We start from the raw sequence: 17,618 nt of genomic DNA on the forward strand, positions 1-17,618 counted from the left end.
ACTTCAATGTGGATATAATGTATTATTACAACCTATACACTGATTAAAATGTTTTTACTATTTTAATCAAAACTGATCTCTGATCAGTATAAATTGAAAAAAAAACCCTAAAAATTAGATATATTGCACATTCCAAAGCAGTAGTTCTGGCACTTTTGTACTGTTCAAATATAACATGATATAACTTGAATTTCCCTGTTTTCTGATTATAGAGCCCGTCCCGGACCCATCTATAAGGATTGTACTGGAGGAGAGGACCAGTCACTGGTGTAATGCGACTCTCATTTGTTCTGTGCCAACAAACTCCTCATCATTGAACTATAACTGGATATACAAGCACACTAACTCTGTCTATGAGCTGAGTGGAGATACAATTCATGTATCACTGAACTACTCCTGGGACACGGAGTTCCAATGTACAGTACACAATCCTGCTGACCAGAAGAACGTGTCCAAACAAGCAAGGTGTCATGTAAAAGGTAATACATTCATTCATAGCACATCCAAGCAAAGTATTATGAATAGGGTAATAACCTATGGTAATCAAGGTCAAGATAGTTAACTTGTTCTGACTAGTAAAGGGCTGAATTGGATTGGTTGGATTGCATGCCATTATTGCTAGGACGTGGCCCTGGCAATAGACTGAGAGTAATACTGTGTTATAAATATGTACATTTCCTTTGGCCAACCACTAGAAGGATTATTGCCAGAGGTGCACGCTGGAGAGGACATTATATTTGTGGGCGGACCCAGGGGCGGACTGACAACTCATGGGGCCCCCGGGCAATAGGGAATCATGGGGCCCCTGTGTCCTTGCCCAAACTCAAAAAAGCCTATGAAAAAGGTACCAGGGGCATCTCATGGGGCTTCCTACTGACCCCGGGCCCTCGGGCAGTGCCCGAGTTTCCAAATAGTCAGTCCGCCCCTGGGTGGACCTTGTGAGCACTTGTCCTCTTGGACTTTGGCTTAGGGAAGATGTGTGTAGGGCATTGTGATACATTTAGGCCCGTGGTCTAGAAGGCCTTTACATGTCTATGGTGCAAAGCCTGCCTGTGCCTTCCTGTCTGGTGGCTTTGCTGCTGCAGGTCCTAGTTATAAGCAGCCTCTGAGGATGGGCGTCTGGAAGGTGGAAGGTGATGCTTGAGATGGAATACCAAAGGTGACTCTGCTGTTGAAGATCCTGTGGATAAGGAACTCCTGGAGAGGCTGGAGGCCACCTTGGAGATCATCTAAAGATCATTGAAAAAACAGATGGATCCGTGCAATGATATAATAAGGATGGGCGGCTAACACCCAGGGGCGGACTGACAACTCATGGGGCCCCTGGGAAATAGGGGATCATGGGGCCCCTGTGTCCTTGCCCAAACTCAAAAAAGCCTATGAAAAAGGTACCAGGGGCATCTCATGGGGCCCCCTACTGACCCCGGACCCTCGGGCAGTGCCCGAGTTTCCAAATGTTTCCCCTGCTAACACCTAATACAAACCTGTTGGGAAGTGTAGAAAATGTGGAAAAAATGGTTTAGTGCTGTCTTTGTAACAAAAATGTATATAAAGTGCTACAGTGCACCTCCCTCACCTATATAGGAAACTGTGTTTACACATTAAAGAACAACCTATATGGGCAGCACAGTGGCTAAATGGTTAGCACTTCCGCCTGGCAGTACTAGGGTCGTTGGTTTGCAATCCCAACCACGGCCTGAAGTTTGCATGTTCTCCCTGTGCTTGCGTGGGTCCAAAGACATGCTGGTAGGTTAATTGGCTCCTGTCTAATTTGGCCCTAGTATGTGTATGTATGAATGTAAGTTAGGGACCTTAGATTGTACACCCCTTGAGGGATAGGGATTGATGTGAATGTACAATATATATGTAAAGTAAGAGGAGCTATCAGGGGACAAGAAGATCGCCGCAGCGCTTGAATCTGCACATGCGCAGGATTCCGACAAGGCATACTCCAGTTTCCTCCCCCACTCCAAAGACATGCTGGTAGGTTAATTGGCTCCTGTCTAAATTGGCCCAAGTATGTGTATGTATGAATGTAATTTAGGGACCTTAGATTGTACGCCCCTTGAGGGTTAGGGACTGATGTGAATGTACAATATATATGTATGTAAAGCGCTGCGTAAATTGACGGCGCTATATAAGTACCTGTAATAATAAATGTGTGTGAAAGAAAATAAATGGAATATCCACTAATGTCAATATAGTGCAGGTGCTATAATACGCCTCCCCAACTAGGTATAAACCTCTATATACTGAAAATTCACAGTGTCTGAAATAAATGCTGTATGCCCAACCAAACAAATTGCTATTACAACATAAAAAGGTGTCAAAGTACCTATAGTGCTACGGTGCACCTCTCTCTCTGTGCTTATGAATAAACATAATAAAAGTTCAGTTCAGTCTCTAGTGATCTTGGTGCTTCAGTGATCATGCTCTTTACACAAAATTTGTGATGATCAGATCAGTGCTCCCATTTGTGCTCCCCCTTATCCACCGCACTCACCGCAATAAGTTGACCCCTTGTAAAAAGCAGGTCAAAAAGCGCTTGGATTGATCTCCAATCCGTGGTATGCAGTGAATCTCTGGTGTGATCTCCTTCCAGATCCTAGATATTCCTCTCCATCATCACTGCCACTCAGGGGTGGACTGACAACTCATAGGGCCCCCGGGCAATAGGGGATCATGGGGCCCCTGTATCCTTGCCCACACTCAAAGCACATCCAAAAAAAGCCTATAAAAGGTACCAGGTGCATTTCATGGGGCCCCCTACTGACCCTGGGTGCTCGAATGGTCAGTCCGTCCCTGCTGCCAATGCTGCTGCCGGAACAACTCTCTTAAGTCATCATACTCCCCCTATTGCCAGAATCACATTGAGAGTGTAACCATTTCAATTAGTTTCACACATCTTGGGTAAAATTTGATCTATATTTGTTGGTTTTATTTGGGATTCATGCATCTGTTAGGATTTTGGTAAAATTTTACTCTGAACCATTGGAGACTATGGGGGTTGATTTAGCCCCGTTTCACTTATATGCAGTGCAGAAAAAGCAGTGAATCCTGAGCGTTTTCCATACCGCATTGAAATCGCGCTCCATTCATGCAATCTATGTCAATGTTAAATTAATTACAACACAACAAACCCTTTACTGCTGCGCTAGGAAAGGACTCAGTAGACCCAATAGGAATGTTCTGGAATTTTCTGGAATATGCACTGCTTGCTGCCCTCAACAGACCGGGGTCGTCCGAATACACTGGATACAAATGGAGAAACAGAAAAAGGGCGCACCGACCTAGTGCATTATCGTTTAAAATAATTTATTAAAGAAACAAAATAGGTATACTCACAATGGACATAATAACACAGGCATGTCAAACTGAACAAGGTGTATGATCCAAACAACATCTGAGTCCATACGATGGAACCCTGGATGACCAACTGGCTAACGCGTTTCGAGGACACAACCTCTTCCTCAGAGCCAACACTACAGGAGTCTGCACTTCTCTTTATATAAGTTACTAAATGGTAACAAAGGGGCTGTATCAGAACCACCCGAAGGTGGAGCCTGACATCACATGACCCGTCAAGCATCAAAATAGACAAAAAAAAAAAAATAGTATATATATAATAATTAATTAAATGATGGTTAAAAACTGTATTATAGTTAAATGATGAATGAGAGAACTGTTATAAGAAAATAATAAATATGACAAATGTATAAACACTTACACTTATAGGAAGGTCATAGGTGGTATATGATGAGAAAAAAAAATATAAATAAATAAAAAAATAAATAAAATAAATATATATATATATATATATATATATATATATATATATACACATATACACATATATATATACATATATACATACACACATAAAAATAAAAAATATATATAAAGGAAGGTGAATTGTAAATAGAGTTTGCCAACATTTGTGAACCACTACAACTTAGCTGAATATTGATAGACTATAGGATGAGATGAGATGATGGTGGAATGAGATGTTCATAATGGTATATAACATGTGGGGCTGGAGCGCACGCCAGCATGTGCGACTCACTACCACGTTGCAGGACTCTGACAAACAAACCAAGGTCAGCTGGACGTGGAGAAGCTCTCATGTGTCCTGGCTGTCAGGTTCAGTAAGGGCAGCCAATGGGCTGCTGGCCCAAGATCACATGGGCAGCCCCAAAACCGGTCGCAAAACGCAGTGTGATTGCAGGAATCAGATTGCATGGGTGTGAACACCCATGCGACCTGATTCTGGTGAAGCAAAAAAAAGATGCCTGCACCTTTTTTATGTGCTGTGGTACAAATTGAGCTCATACAAAATGAATGGGTTCAAATCACACTGCAAAGAATTGCATGTGATTTAAACAGGAATGTGGTGCAATTCCTGTCTGAATCACATGCGGTGTCCCACACTGCACAAGTGTGAACTCCGGCTTAATAAAACTAGAGGGTGCAAAATCTGGTGCAGCTGTGCATAGTAGCCAATCAGCTTCTAACTTCAGCTTATTCAACTAAGCTTTGATAAAAAAAAAAAGCTGCACCATATTTTGCACTCTCCAGTTTTAGTAAATCAACCCCTATGCCTAGCATTTTGGAATTGCAATACATTTGCATCCTGTCTAACCGATGTGAAGTTGTGCCCATGTAATGGGAATCCATATAAGCATCAGTATATTCATGTAGCACTCTCCTTGTCAGCTAGGGGGAGCTAGACCTCTATTGTTAGCTAGGGGGGCTGAATAGCAGCCTGGGTGTAATAGCTAGCAGGGGTCAAACTCTGGTCAGGAGATGAGAGGCTCTGCAGACCAGCCCTCTGAAATTGCTCTCTGCTCTAGAACTTTGCAGAAAGGTCTAGAAGCACTAGGTGGATCTGAGCGAGCCTGGCCAATCCACCACAGAAGGCTTTGCAAGGGGCCAGGACAATCCTTAAAAGTGAGCGAGCCTGCTCAGCTGCAGGAGAGTTTTGGTGAAAGATGTGAGAGAGGCATAGATGTAGGAGCCTTTAAGGGGTCCAGTGGGATGGGGCCTACCTACAGCAGCAGGGAAGGAGCAGCCCAGCTAGTAGTACTTTAGCAGCCACCGACCCACCAGCAGCCCAGGAGAAGGACTGAGTGAGTAAGCCTGCACCCCCCTGGGCCAAGTAAGGGAAGGAGCATTCTGGAGGGAAACGTTACTAGCAGATTCAATAGAATATAAAACTGCTTTGTTTAAAATGAGATACTGATCACTGTGTGCATCGCACACAGAGTATACTCGCCGTCCACGGGTGCAGAGTGACGTCGTAGCCCCTCCCCTACGCGTTACGCCACAGGTCACGTGGCTTCATCAGGGGGTTGTGAATCACAACCCCATGAAGAAGCTACATGACCTGCGGCGTAACGCGATATAGGATGTATCCTTTTATCGCGTAACACGATAAAAGGATATATCCCTGCAGGGATAGTGGCATATGAGGAAAGGAGCATTGGGAAGCAATTTAGGGATACCCACCATTCTTTATATGGTGCAACATATTACACAAAGTTCCATGTGTGAACAAAAAACAGAGTAAGCCTATAATAGGCTTAAAAGGAGGTGAGGCATAACCTAATCACAATAAGTAGTCACCAGGAATTGCAATTATTTATTTTGGATCACTTTTATTTGGATTTGTCACATTTTATACCACCAGAGACTTTTTGTTTAATTCACTTTATATATTTTTGGATCACATCAAATTTTTTGGGGACTTTCACTATTTAGTTGTCACTAGAGACATTATGTTAATTATTTATTTAATTTTATTATTTATTATCTTTATATATTTTTGATTTGGATTAATTTGTTCTAGCTTGAGGATTTACCTCTCTCCATGAGTCCAGCAAACTTAATTGTTGCAACTGATGTTTCAAGGTCTTGAAAAGAACCCGGGACTGTTGAACAAATCCTGTTGTTGAGGTGGAATCCAAATTCAGTTTAGGCTGCATTTTTGCATTGCATTGAAATCTCCTGCAACTATTAGCTGGTGATTCTGTAATGTAAAAGTTTGATTTGATCTTGATTTTGATGTGATATATAATTTCATCTTATATACAGTATGTTTAAATAAACAGCTTATTATTTTAAAAAATAAATGGTGTAGATTAGGGACATCAAACTTAATTTCACTGCGGGCCATATCAGCATTATGGTTGCCCTCAAAGGGCCGGTTGTATCTGTAAGCCTATAAATGTATCTGCTCTTTATCATATTACGTAATTGCCTGTGCTTTTGATTATTACTAGTTTTACAAATAACTTAAGATGTAAGCTGTGAAGGGCAGGTGCAGTTCGGCACGGAGACCACTCACACTCCTGTAGGTGATGCAAGTCTGGGATGGAGGGTCGCACACCGCTCGTATCATCCACAAGAAACTTTACTGGAGACTGCTGAGGCAGAAGATGGTTCTGCTATTAAGTACTGTCTGAGCAGTCTCCAATAAGGTTTCTCGTGGATGATACCACCAGTATCAAATTGTCAGCAAATTGTACTATTCTCATAATAATTATTAGCAGATGTCCAGAGCCCCCCACTATCAGAAGTCAAGAGTCCCCCACCCACCCTTACATCACAGTGCACCTGTCAGGGCTCCGGGTATGACCAGAGGTATGTGAACTGACGCAGGGAAACGCAGGCTTCAGATATGTTATAAACAATATAATTTATTAATACTAACAATACAAAACGCAGTGCAATACTAAAACATAAACACAGTGCAAACGAACCAAACCACCCACAGATAACAATACATACAATGCAAGCGTAGTCAGGCAGGCCGGGTCAATAACAATCGGGCAGGTAGGAACAGGAGGAGCAGGCAGAGAGTAGTCAGGTCACGAGCTGGGTACAGCAACTAACGGGCAGGTAGGTACAGGGGGTCAGGCAGAGAATGGTCGGGGTCACAAGCCAGGGATCAAACAGGAGAAGTCAGCAGAGGTCAGGATCAGGCAGGGTCGGCAACAAGTCGGTCAGGCAGGAACAGGAACAGGAACAGGAATGCAGGTAACAAGATACAGGGGCCCATGGAAAAACACACACCAAGGCACAGACTGCAGGTCTGGCCATCCCTTAAATACACCTCCGTAATCAGCTTCACGTGTTTGGCTGACTGCAGGGTTGAGTCTCTGATTGCTGAGAGCACCCGCTGGCCAGCCCTGGTACTGCAGCCCACAAGGCAGGTGAGTCCCACTATTATTGGCAAGTCCATTCCTGACAGCACCCCACTTACCTTGTGCCACTGCAGGGAAGAAGCTGGGAGCAGAGCTGCAGGAGAGGTGCAAGGGCCACATAAAAAGTCCTGGAGGCTTCTCTTCAGCTTTGACCTACTCTATACCACTCATTATTCTAAATAAACATTAAGGGGCACAGTTAAAAAGCAGTAGTATGGCCATATAGCCACTATAAAAGGAAAAAAGTGCTTCACAAATGTGCTTGGCACTCTGATGGCTTCAGAAGTCTGAATTTGACAGAGCCCAACAGAACTGAATAATAGTCCTGTGAAAAAGAAAAAGAAATTCGAGAGGAGAACCAGGTTGCGGGAAAATTACATAGTTGTCTCTCCTCCAGTCATGTATCACTCTCTGATCAGTTAAGCACTCTGTGGGGCTCAGTCAACTACACTCCATGACCCTAAATTAATTTCTCTTGCTCTTCTCCACAAAAAATATAAAAACGAAAAAGTATTTTTTCTCATTTACTTGGTTAGAAAATGTACACAGTCCCTATTCCTGCATATAGATCATTTTTAACTTTCATTGTTATTTATGGGGAATTCTTTGCAGCTGTATAGGTATTAATATAAGCTTTACTTGACGCATTTAATATTTTAATATAGCAGAAAATTTCAACCATTATACTGTATGCATATACTGTATAATTTTATTAGATTTTATTAATAATAAACCATTTTTTTCATTTATTGCAGATGGTGTTGCAGTAAAACGAATAACTTACATCATACCTATTTGCTTGCTTTTGACGAAGTTCATATTGTTTTTGGTGATTTGGAAGATAAGAAGAAAAGGTATATTCTTATTTAGGCCACTCTATACCCTGTAGTCTATACTGTATTAGACTATTGTCTATTGCATACATTTAAATAGAAATTCATACAAACAGTAGTACTTACTACTTGTGGGTCTATGGTTTTCAAGAACTGGAAAATTCTGAATTCTCCTGGGCCTCTAAAACTGTAGTCATCTATGCAGATTGTCCCTATATCGATCTCATCCACACATTGTTTTTCTCTGCCATCATCCATAGAAATACAGTCATCTACTATAATGCACACCTTGCGTTAATACATGAAGACAGGTTAGGAACAGTAAGAAAATAAAATTCTCTGTGCAGAAAAGGTGAGATTTGCTGACTAGTGTTTTTGGAGTTAATGGTTGTATGCCTGCAGCTCCAGGGATGAAAACTGAGCACTGTGTAGAACAGAACGTATAGAGGTACTCACAGGGTACATACTGTATGTTGGCAGAATAAAGCATTTAATGCGAATGTTTTGCACATAGTGTATATCTCTACATTACATAGTTACATAGTTAGTCTGGCTGAAAAAAGACAAAAGTCCATCCAGTTCAACCATTAAAAAAAAAAAAAAAAGTTATAACCCTATACCCACAGTTGATCCAGAGGAAGGCAAAAAAACCAGCAAAGCATGATCCAATTTGCTCCTGCAGGGAAAACAATTCCTTCCTGATCCCCCAAGAGGCAATCAGATATTCCCTGGATCAATTTTACCTATAAATGTTAGTATCCAGTTATATTCTATGTATCTAAGAAAGAATCCAGACCTTTTTTAAAGCAATCCACTGAGCTGACCAGAACCAGCTCTTGAGGGAGTCTATTCCACAGTTTCACAGCTCTTACTGTGAAGAAACCTTTCCGTGTTTGGAAATTACATTTCTTTTCCTCCACACATAAAGAGTGACCTCTTGTCCTCTGTGATGACCTCATTGTGAAGATGAAACCTGACTATCACAACGATATGACCTTGTTGAATACCCCATTCCAAAAGCAAAGCATTAGAACCAAAGGATCCCCTTCAGTGCTGTGACAGCTGCAATATCACTTGTTTCTCTGTATCCACTGCTGACATGTTCTCTGGACAACTTTAGATTTAATGTCTTCGGCCATCTTCATTGACTGACCCAGGACCATATCTAATTTATCCTAGCACCAAGGCATGTTAGGAATGTGCACTTAGCTGAGGATGCATAAGAAATATATCTGGCAAGCAGAAGAGGAGCTTGTATTGCAAAAAAGACATACAGAGCCTTTTCTGCAATTAAAACCTACCTACCAGCAATATTTCGTAAAAAGGCTTTAGTTTCACTTCTTTTTAACTATATCCACCACTCCTCTGGGAAGGCTTCCAAACGGTGTCTTTGGGAAATTGTGCTCATTCATTCAAAAGAAACTTTGTGAGATCAGGTACTGATGAGAGAAGACTTGGCTCACAAGTGGCATTCCAATTCATTCCAAAAGAGCTCAGTAGGGTTGAGGTCAGGACTTTGTACAGGCCACTTGAGTTCCTCCACTCCACTATCATCAAACCATGTCTTCATGAAGCTGGATGTGTGCACAGTTGATACGGTCTTGCTAGAACAGAAAATTACCTTCCCCAAGCTATTACCACAAAGTTGGAAGTGTGGTCTATGTCTTTCTGTCCCAATAACACTTCCACTCATTTTTTTTGTCCTTGTGTCACATTGATAAGAAACTAGTTACACATGAATAAAAACTTTACAGAAATGTTATATTTTACCCACTCAATGTAAAAAATGGCTTCAGTTAGGCTTTAAGAGTCAGCCCTTAACTCTCCCAACATAGGGAAAAATTCAGTTGGCCCAAAATTGGTATTCAGCTTTTGCTAGATGCCAAAGAGGTTTGTATGTTGGATCTTGAATTTACTTGAAATTTGAGATTGTACACTCCAACATACATTGGATTTAAAAAGTCTACACACCCCTGTTAAAATGTCAGGTTTCTGTGATGTAAAACAATGAGACAAAGATAAAGAATTTAAAAACTTTTTCCACCTTTAATGTGACCTATAAACTGTACAACTCTTATAACTGGGGATGTAGCCGTGTTCAGAATGAAGCAATTACATTCAAAATCATGTTAAATAGGAGTCAGTACATACCTGCCATCATTTAAAGCGCCTCTGATTAACCCCAAATACAGTTCAGCTGTTCTAGTAGGTCTTTCCTGACATTTTCTTAGTCACATCCTACAGCAAAAGCCATAGTCCACAGAGAGCTTCCAAAGTACCAGAGTGATCTCATTGTTAATAGTCAGGAGAAGGGTACAAAAGAATTTCCAAGGCATTAGATATACCATGGAACACAATGAAGACAGTCATCATCAAGTGGAGAAAATATGGCGCAATAGTGACATTACCAAGAACTGGACGTCCCTCCAAAATTGATGAAAAGACCAGAAGAAAACTGGTTTGGGAGGCTGCCAAGAGGCCTACAGCAACAGTAAAGGAGCTGCAGGAATATCTGGCAAGTACTGGCTGTGTGGTACATGTGGCAACAATCGTATTCTTCATATCTCTAGGCTCTGGGGTAGAGTGGCAAGTTGGAAGCCTTTTCTTACGAAGAAAAACATCCAAGCCTGGTTAAATTTTGTAGAAACACATCTGAAGTCTCCCAAAAGCATGTGAAAAAATGTGTTCTGACCTGATGAAACCAAGGTTTAACTTTTTGGCCATAATTCGAAAAGATATCTTTGGCGCAAAAACAACACTGCACATCACCAAAAGAACAGCATCATGCTTTGGGACTATTTTTCTTCAGATGGAACTGGGGCCTTAGTCAAGGTAGAGGGAATTATGAACAGTTCCAAATACCAGTCAGCATCGGCACAAAACGTTCAGGCTTCTGCTAGAAAGCTGAACATGAAGATGAAGTACATCTTTCAGCATGACAACTACCCAAAGCATACATCCAAATCAACAAAGGAATGGTTTCACCAGAAGAAGATGAAAGTTTTGGAATGGCCCAGCCAGAGCCCAGACCTGAATCCAATCGAAAAGCTGTGGGGTGATCTGAAGAGGGCTGTGCACAGAAGATGCCGCAGATTTGGAGTGTTTTTGCAAGGAAGAGTGGACAGAGTGCATCAACAAAGTATTAGTTTAAGGGTGTGCACACCTATGCAACCATATTATTTTAGTTTTTTTATTTTTATACTAAACGATTTCAGTTTGTTGTTCAATTGAGTTGTACAATTTATAGGTCACATTAAAGGTGGAAAAAGTTCTGAAATTATTTTTTTACATCACAGAAAGCTGACATTTTAACAGGGGTGTGTAGACTTTTTATATCCACTCTAACTTGAAGTTCCCTACTCGTAACTATGATTTTTCTAATTTCTATGCATTTTTTTAAATGGTTGAAAGAGCCCAAAGATCTCTGCTTGGCTTCCTAGGTCTAGGAAAATTATGAACTAGTCCTACTCTCTCTTTTGGACTTTTAACTTTATTTTGTATTTTGGAGACTGCAAAAAAAAAGCTGGGAACACCTGAGCATACATCAGTGTAGCAGGAAGACTAACATTTTATGGTGAGCTGCAGTAGGGCCTTGGGGGAGCTTACTACTGGAGTACCCAAAAGCTATAAGAATTCAGAAGATGAATCAATCTACCAAACCTGTACATGTTTTTATTTTTTTCATTTTTTTTTAGGTGGAGAACAAATTCAGCATGTATTGTGAACCAACATTTCGCACTGATAATCCCCCAAGAACTGACACCCAGGTAAAGGAGAAAACATTTTACAACCAAGGGCAAAAAAGATTTGGTGAACCTAAAGGTGTCGATACAATGGCCAATTATCTTGTGCAGTGCACCAGGAAAGGTCATCGTATATTTGCCTGTATACAATGACGAAGGGTGATCCTATAATGCAATGATGTTATTTTCCACATAGAGCATATTGAAGAAACAGCCCTTCTACTTAACATAAAAATAGTGCAGCGCTAAAGGTAGTGATAATAAGACAGATATAAGTCCACTAAAAGTCTTGGTCATAAGAACGTGTCCAGTGACAAATGAGGATTCAAAATTGGTGATCCGTGTGGAAACGGCTGAAAAACGCACTCACCAGAAGCAAGACACATAAACGCAGTGTGCATCTAGAGCTCATGGATCCTCAATCCAGAAGGGAATAAAGCTGGTCCAGTTACAGGAATGGTGGATCCCTCCTCTGTGGATGCAGCAACAGATCCTCCTCTTCCCAATTAGGTGTAGGATTCCAAGATCAGGATTCTGCAAGCAAAAGCTCCTCGGGGGAGTTTTAGGGAAGGACACCCATAGTGTAGTAGGTTATAAAAAGCAGCTTTATTAAAAATTATAGTATCCAATTCAAAGTAGGCAGGTATCATAAAGATGTGTCAGCAAGACAAACTAACCCTGACACTCTGAATAATGGCCGCCGGGCCTCCACGTGGCTCCGGCGGCGTAGCGTCTTGACGTCCAGGCTCCTCCTTAGCCCTTCTACTTCACCCAAAGCAATGTACTACCCCATCTACCTGAGCTACTTAAGCCCTTACTACCGAAACAAGGTTTCTGGGTAAAGGGGAGTATGTCTCTGACCAATCACCAGGTTGGATACTGTAGTGTGGGAGGACCAGTGATGTCTGGGATGTTGCAACAGAAAGGAGGTGTGGGAGCTTGGCTTGGTAAGTATATATACCCTCAGGGTTGTGTTATGTCCATAAAGGAAGCTCTTTCATGTCTAGGGTACCAGTAATAGGAATTTTACTCACCAAAGTCCATGCTCCTTCAGCAGCCACCACTTTCTTCTTCTCCCTGACACTCAGGCTTGTAGGTGGCCCTCAGCATCCTCTAGTACAATGCAGGGCTATTGTACTTGATTATGCCCAAGTGCCTGTGATTGCTGGAGTGCCATAGAGGAAAGGGGGGCTCACATAGAGTGGTGGGGGAGTGCTGTAGTGAGGGATTAGGTTAGTAAGCCCTTGTTACAGGTACCTTAGGCGTAAATGAACATTTAAAATTACACTAAACTCAGGTTTTTTGAGATAAATAAAAAAATCTATTCAAGTATGTATTCCTAAATAAAATTATGCAGGCTATTGCTCTCAGCCTCCTCCAAATCTCCATTTTTTAAAAATTTTTTGCTGCTTTGGTCCAACTTCCTGCTCCTGACTGTGTTTATTCTCCGTGGTCCCATTCTCAAGGAGGCATAAAAACACAGTACAAAATGATTTCATTAAAAATAGATTACAGGGCCTTTAAGTATTGGATGTGTATAGATTATGTTTTAGCATAAGGCTACTGTTAAGTGTCACTTTAACCCTTGCAGTGAGGGGGAACCCCACTACAATGAGGATTTTTCTTTACCCCGGAGTTCAACTTTAGAGTGAACTATATGTTGCTCATTAATCACTTCCCTTCTGGTCCATGTATATGAACGGCCAGACGGGAGCAGTGCAGTAGCGGGTGGCCGTTTATAAACATTCTCCTGCTTCCCTGCCTGGGTACACTCCCTGGGAGCGCGCGGCAATGCGATCCGGTGCCCGCTGTGTCCTCCAGACACCAATCACTGTACAGGACCTCTGTGTGAGGTATCGATCATGTGATCACTGATTTGCCAATCAGTGATCACATGAATAGTAGTAAGCAAGATGTCACTTCTGACATCATTGCTTACTACTAGTGAAATATGTAAATGATCACAGAGGTCACATGGTACAGGGCTATTCACAACAGCCTTGTACCATGTGACAAGCTGTGACCAATCACAGCTCACACATTTATTTCTCAATGGCTGCAAGAATGCAGCCAGAGAGAAAGAGAAAGAGAAATGATTGCTTTTACAGCCTTTATGGGTGTAAAAGCAATCAGTGTTAAAAAAGAAAAAACAAAAAAAAAATCTTCATCACCCCTCACAAGTAGTACACTGTCACTATGGTGACACTGTACTGCTAGGGTGACAGTATGTTAAAAAAAAAACATAAATAATAATATAAATAAATAAAATAAAAATGTCAAAACATTGTTTGAAAAATTGTTTTTGGTTATAAACTAATTTAGGCTATTTTAATTTTTACTAAAAAGATAGTTGAATATATTTTGGCCAAGATTTATGAAGAAAGATTATTTATTTGCAAACCTTTATAAGAAAAACATTTTTTTTCAAAATGTTTGGACTTTTTCATTTATATAGCAAAAAAATTTAAATCCCAATGGTGAATAAATACCACCAAAATAAAGTTTTATCTGTCTAAAAAAAAAAAATGCTAAAAAATTCATATGGGTATAGTGTTGCATGATCGCGCAATTGTCATTCAAAGTGTGATAGCACTGAAAGCTGAAAATTGGCCTGGACAGGAAGGGGGTAAGGGGACTTGAAGTGGTTAAAAGAAATGCAATTACTAGGTTAACTTAACGTGTGTATCAGGACATGATATCACTGTATGTAAATTTTGTATATCCTGCTAAATCATGCTTATATCCCCAATGTTTTGTCTATTTAAAAATGCTGCAAGTACAGAAAAATACCTGTTGATCTACCATATATCTAGTACTCTCATAACTTCCATGGTTGAGGCTGAAGCCTCAAGTAGTGTTATAATTTCTGTTCATGTTACTTGCCTCTGTGAACCACAGAACAACCCCAAAGTTACAGAAGGGAGAAAAGAGGGGTCTTCTGTAGTTCTGTCCTAGGATGACAACCCTGCATCTCCTAAGATACAATTCAGGAAGAGAGTGTTGTCACCTTAGCTCAGGAAAGTGTTTTACAGGCAGGATCGTCAAGGAAAAATAGAGGGAAAAGGCTGAAAATAGAAAAAAAAATGTACTCACTATCTAAGAGCTGGTAAGCTGAAATATATCACATTTTTGGTCTTGGGTTTAGTACTTTAAAGATAAATTCCAGTTATGGATATTTTATACATTGTTACATTGGTCCAGCTTGGACCAGTGTAATTATGTATACAGTATACCTGGCCGATGTTTGTGGAAGTTGGGAATCACTGTAGTAAACTTCACTGCTCCACTGATCACTGGCCCCTACACTGAACAGCTGCTCAGCATGGGCCCCATTCAGAGAATACTTTGTATTTTCTTATTAAGTGCAAAGCGCCCTCTGATTGGACAAGGTGGGGAGGTGAAGGGTGACATCCTTGTCCAATCCAAGAACGCTTTGCATTCATTCAGAAAATGAGCTAGCAAATGGATAGAACATATGTCAACATCTTTTTCCAAATTAGAGAAACATTCTCTGCAATCTGAAGCCTTGTCAGGCTTTATTTTTGCTTCTGTGCCCCGTTGGGGAGGTTTCCTTTTACTTTCTGTTCTGGAGACACATCAAAAAGTGAGAAGAACCCTCTACAAAGTGAAGGAAAACCTCTCTAAGACCATTGTCACTGGAACAGATGTCCCTATTAGAGGTTTCTCCTGTTCTGATGACAACTGCAACATTTTGGATTTCCTATCACTTTCTTCCCTGGAGACAATGGTCACTGAAACAAATAGAGTGAATTTCACCAGTGAGGACAAAGACAGCTATCAAATCCTCCAGAACAACATACTCAGAGGTGCTGGGAATTTTTAGAGTTTGCAAGTGTAGTTGGATGAAGAAAAACTTCAAACAAGCTCATTAGCATCTCTTCAGGGAAGCCTACCCCGCCCTCACCTAATTGCTGATCTCCTCCACTCTTCCTACAACTCCATCCCCCACAGCTATTTCCTCCTGTACCACTATCCCCTCCCTCCTAGATTGTAAGCTCCAAGGAGCAGGGCCCTCGAACCCCTCGTGTATTGTTATTGTGCTGTCTCGTGTACTGTCTCCCATTATAATGTACAGCACTGAGCAAACTGTTGGCACTATATAAATACTGTATAATAATAATAATAATTAGCTATGGTGAAGCAAGGCTTCCCCTGATGGCCACCCAACAGTGGCTCAAACTATAAAAGTACAGAAAGGAACACCAGACCAACACTGGAAGTCCAAGGCCATCCTAATTGTTGGTAAAAAAAAGTGATATATGACTTTTTTTAATGGCAATTAAAATTATTTTGGACTCTTTTATAAAGTTTTAGTTTGGCAACCCTTTCTGTATTTCTATGATTTGGTTATTAAATCCTATCAGAGGTTCTAACCTTTCCCTATCCCAGCCTAGCCAAAAAAATATGATATACTCCCCCCTCAGTGTCATGTCCATTCTATAATGTGAACTTCTCCAGCTCACACTTGGGGCTGTTCTTTCTAACATGAACACTGCGGAAACCCTGCATTGCATCACTGATTGCACCATTGCAGTTGACTATCCTGCGGACAATGTAATAGTCTCTTCACATACTACCTTTTTAAGGACACAATCTAAGACTATGTTTTCATCTTCTTTTCTTTGTTTAACTTTTCTTTTAACAGAACTTCTCTTGGCATGAAAGAGGCAACCATGTGAATCCATGCTCTCAAAAATGCATAACCCTCTATACAAGCCTTCATAGGATGTAGCTGAGATGTTAAAATAAGTGGGTTTTTGTTAGTCAATGTTACATGTTCTATTTATCATGAAACAATTCTGCTGTGAAAGAAAAAAAAAAACATCTTGACAAAGAGGACTGATACATAACTGACCAAGATTCACGGACCATGGTAGGAATGGGGTACCAACGGTAGTATAGGGTCGAGGGATGCCCGTAGTGCATGCACAGAAATTGACCAGAAGATCCATTATTGCAAGGGCCCCAAGGTTCCCTTTCAAAGAATATTAGTGGCCATAACAATGAAACAATGCACTCAATAATATTTAAGCTATGAATCCCCAGAAATCAGACTTGTATGGGAGACCAGAATGCTTTGTTTAGACTTAACACACTGGCTTCGCAGGCCACATACTAGCAGTTACAAGTTGGCTAAACCAGACAATATTACTTCCAGGGTTAGTAAAAACACCCATTCAATCTCTTACCACCAGTCACCACTAGAGGGAGACTCACTCACACTGGATAAACAACACAATGAAAATCTTGGCATACAATCTTGTGCTTACTGACCTATGTGATTACAAAACAGAAAAGAGAGAGAGAGGCGCCTTCTGAGTGCAGTATGCAGGTAAAATGTATTGAGCCACAGTTAAAAAAAAAAAAACCTTACAAGAAGAAGATGATAAAATTGCCCATCAATAATAGAGGAAAGATATCCAGGGCCCGCTAATGGTCCTCCACATCCTAGGAGGTCTGCCTGGCATCGGGTGAAGTCACTGTTGGTGGTGGGGGAGATCCCGGAACGCTGCAGACCGGACCAGAAGTCTCTGTAACCAGCATTAACCACAAGCCTAGGCGGATGTGACATCTCAAGGATGAGAAGAGCAGTGTGCCAAGCAGAGGTAAGGCTACCTGCTTGGAGCATGCTGATCCTGCAAGGGGGCCCCTGGAGGAAGCAGCTAGCTCAGAGCTCATAGCCTTTCTGTTTTGTATTTGCCTTTAGAGTTTGGCATACTCTGGGTTGGCGGCCATCTGGGTGTTTTGATTCATCATGGACATTGAACTTTTATGGACTTGTTATTTACCATATACAGGGGCGGACTGACCATTTGGAA

The 17,618-nt window shown here is 41.2% G+C and overlaps 1 protein-coding gene across 1 annotated transcript in view; it reads left to right on the forward strand.

Annotated features, from left to right (window-relative positions):
- Positions 1-8,153, forward strand: part of LOC149439222 (SLAM family member 5-like) — a 41,753-nt gene extending 33,600 nt beyond the window's left edge. The window contains exons 3-4 of the mRNA XM_089659274.1: positions 213-479; positions 7,958-8,153. Coding sequence (XP_089515400.1) covers positions 213-479; positions 7,958-8,091 — 401 coding nt within the window. The 3' untranslated portion in view covers positions 8,092-8,153. The remainder of the gene's footprint in view (positions 1-212; positions 480-7,957) is intronic.
- The last annotated feature ends 9,465 nt before the right edge of the window (positions 8,154-17,618 follow it).

This window comes from Staurois parvus, unplaced genomic scaffold, assembly GCF_062004578.1.
Source record: "Staurois parvus isolate SC_StPar_1 unplaced genomic scaffold, SC_StPar_1.0 ptg001146l, whole genome shotgun sequence".
NCBI lineage: Eukaryota > Metazoa > Chordata > Amphibia > Anura > Ranidae > Staurois > Staurois parvus.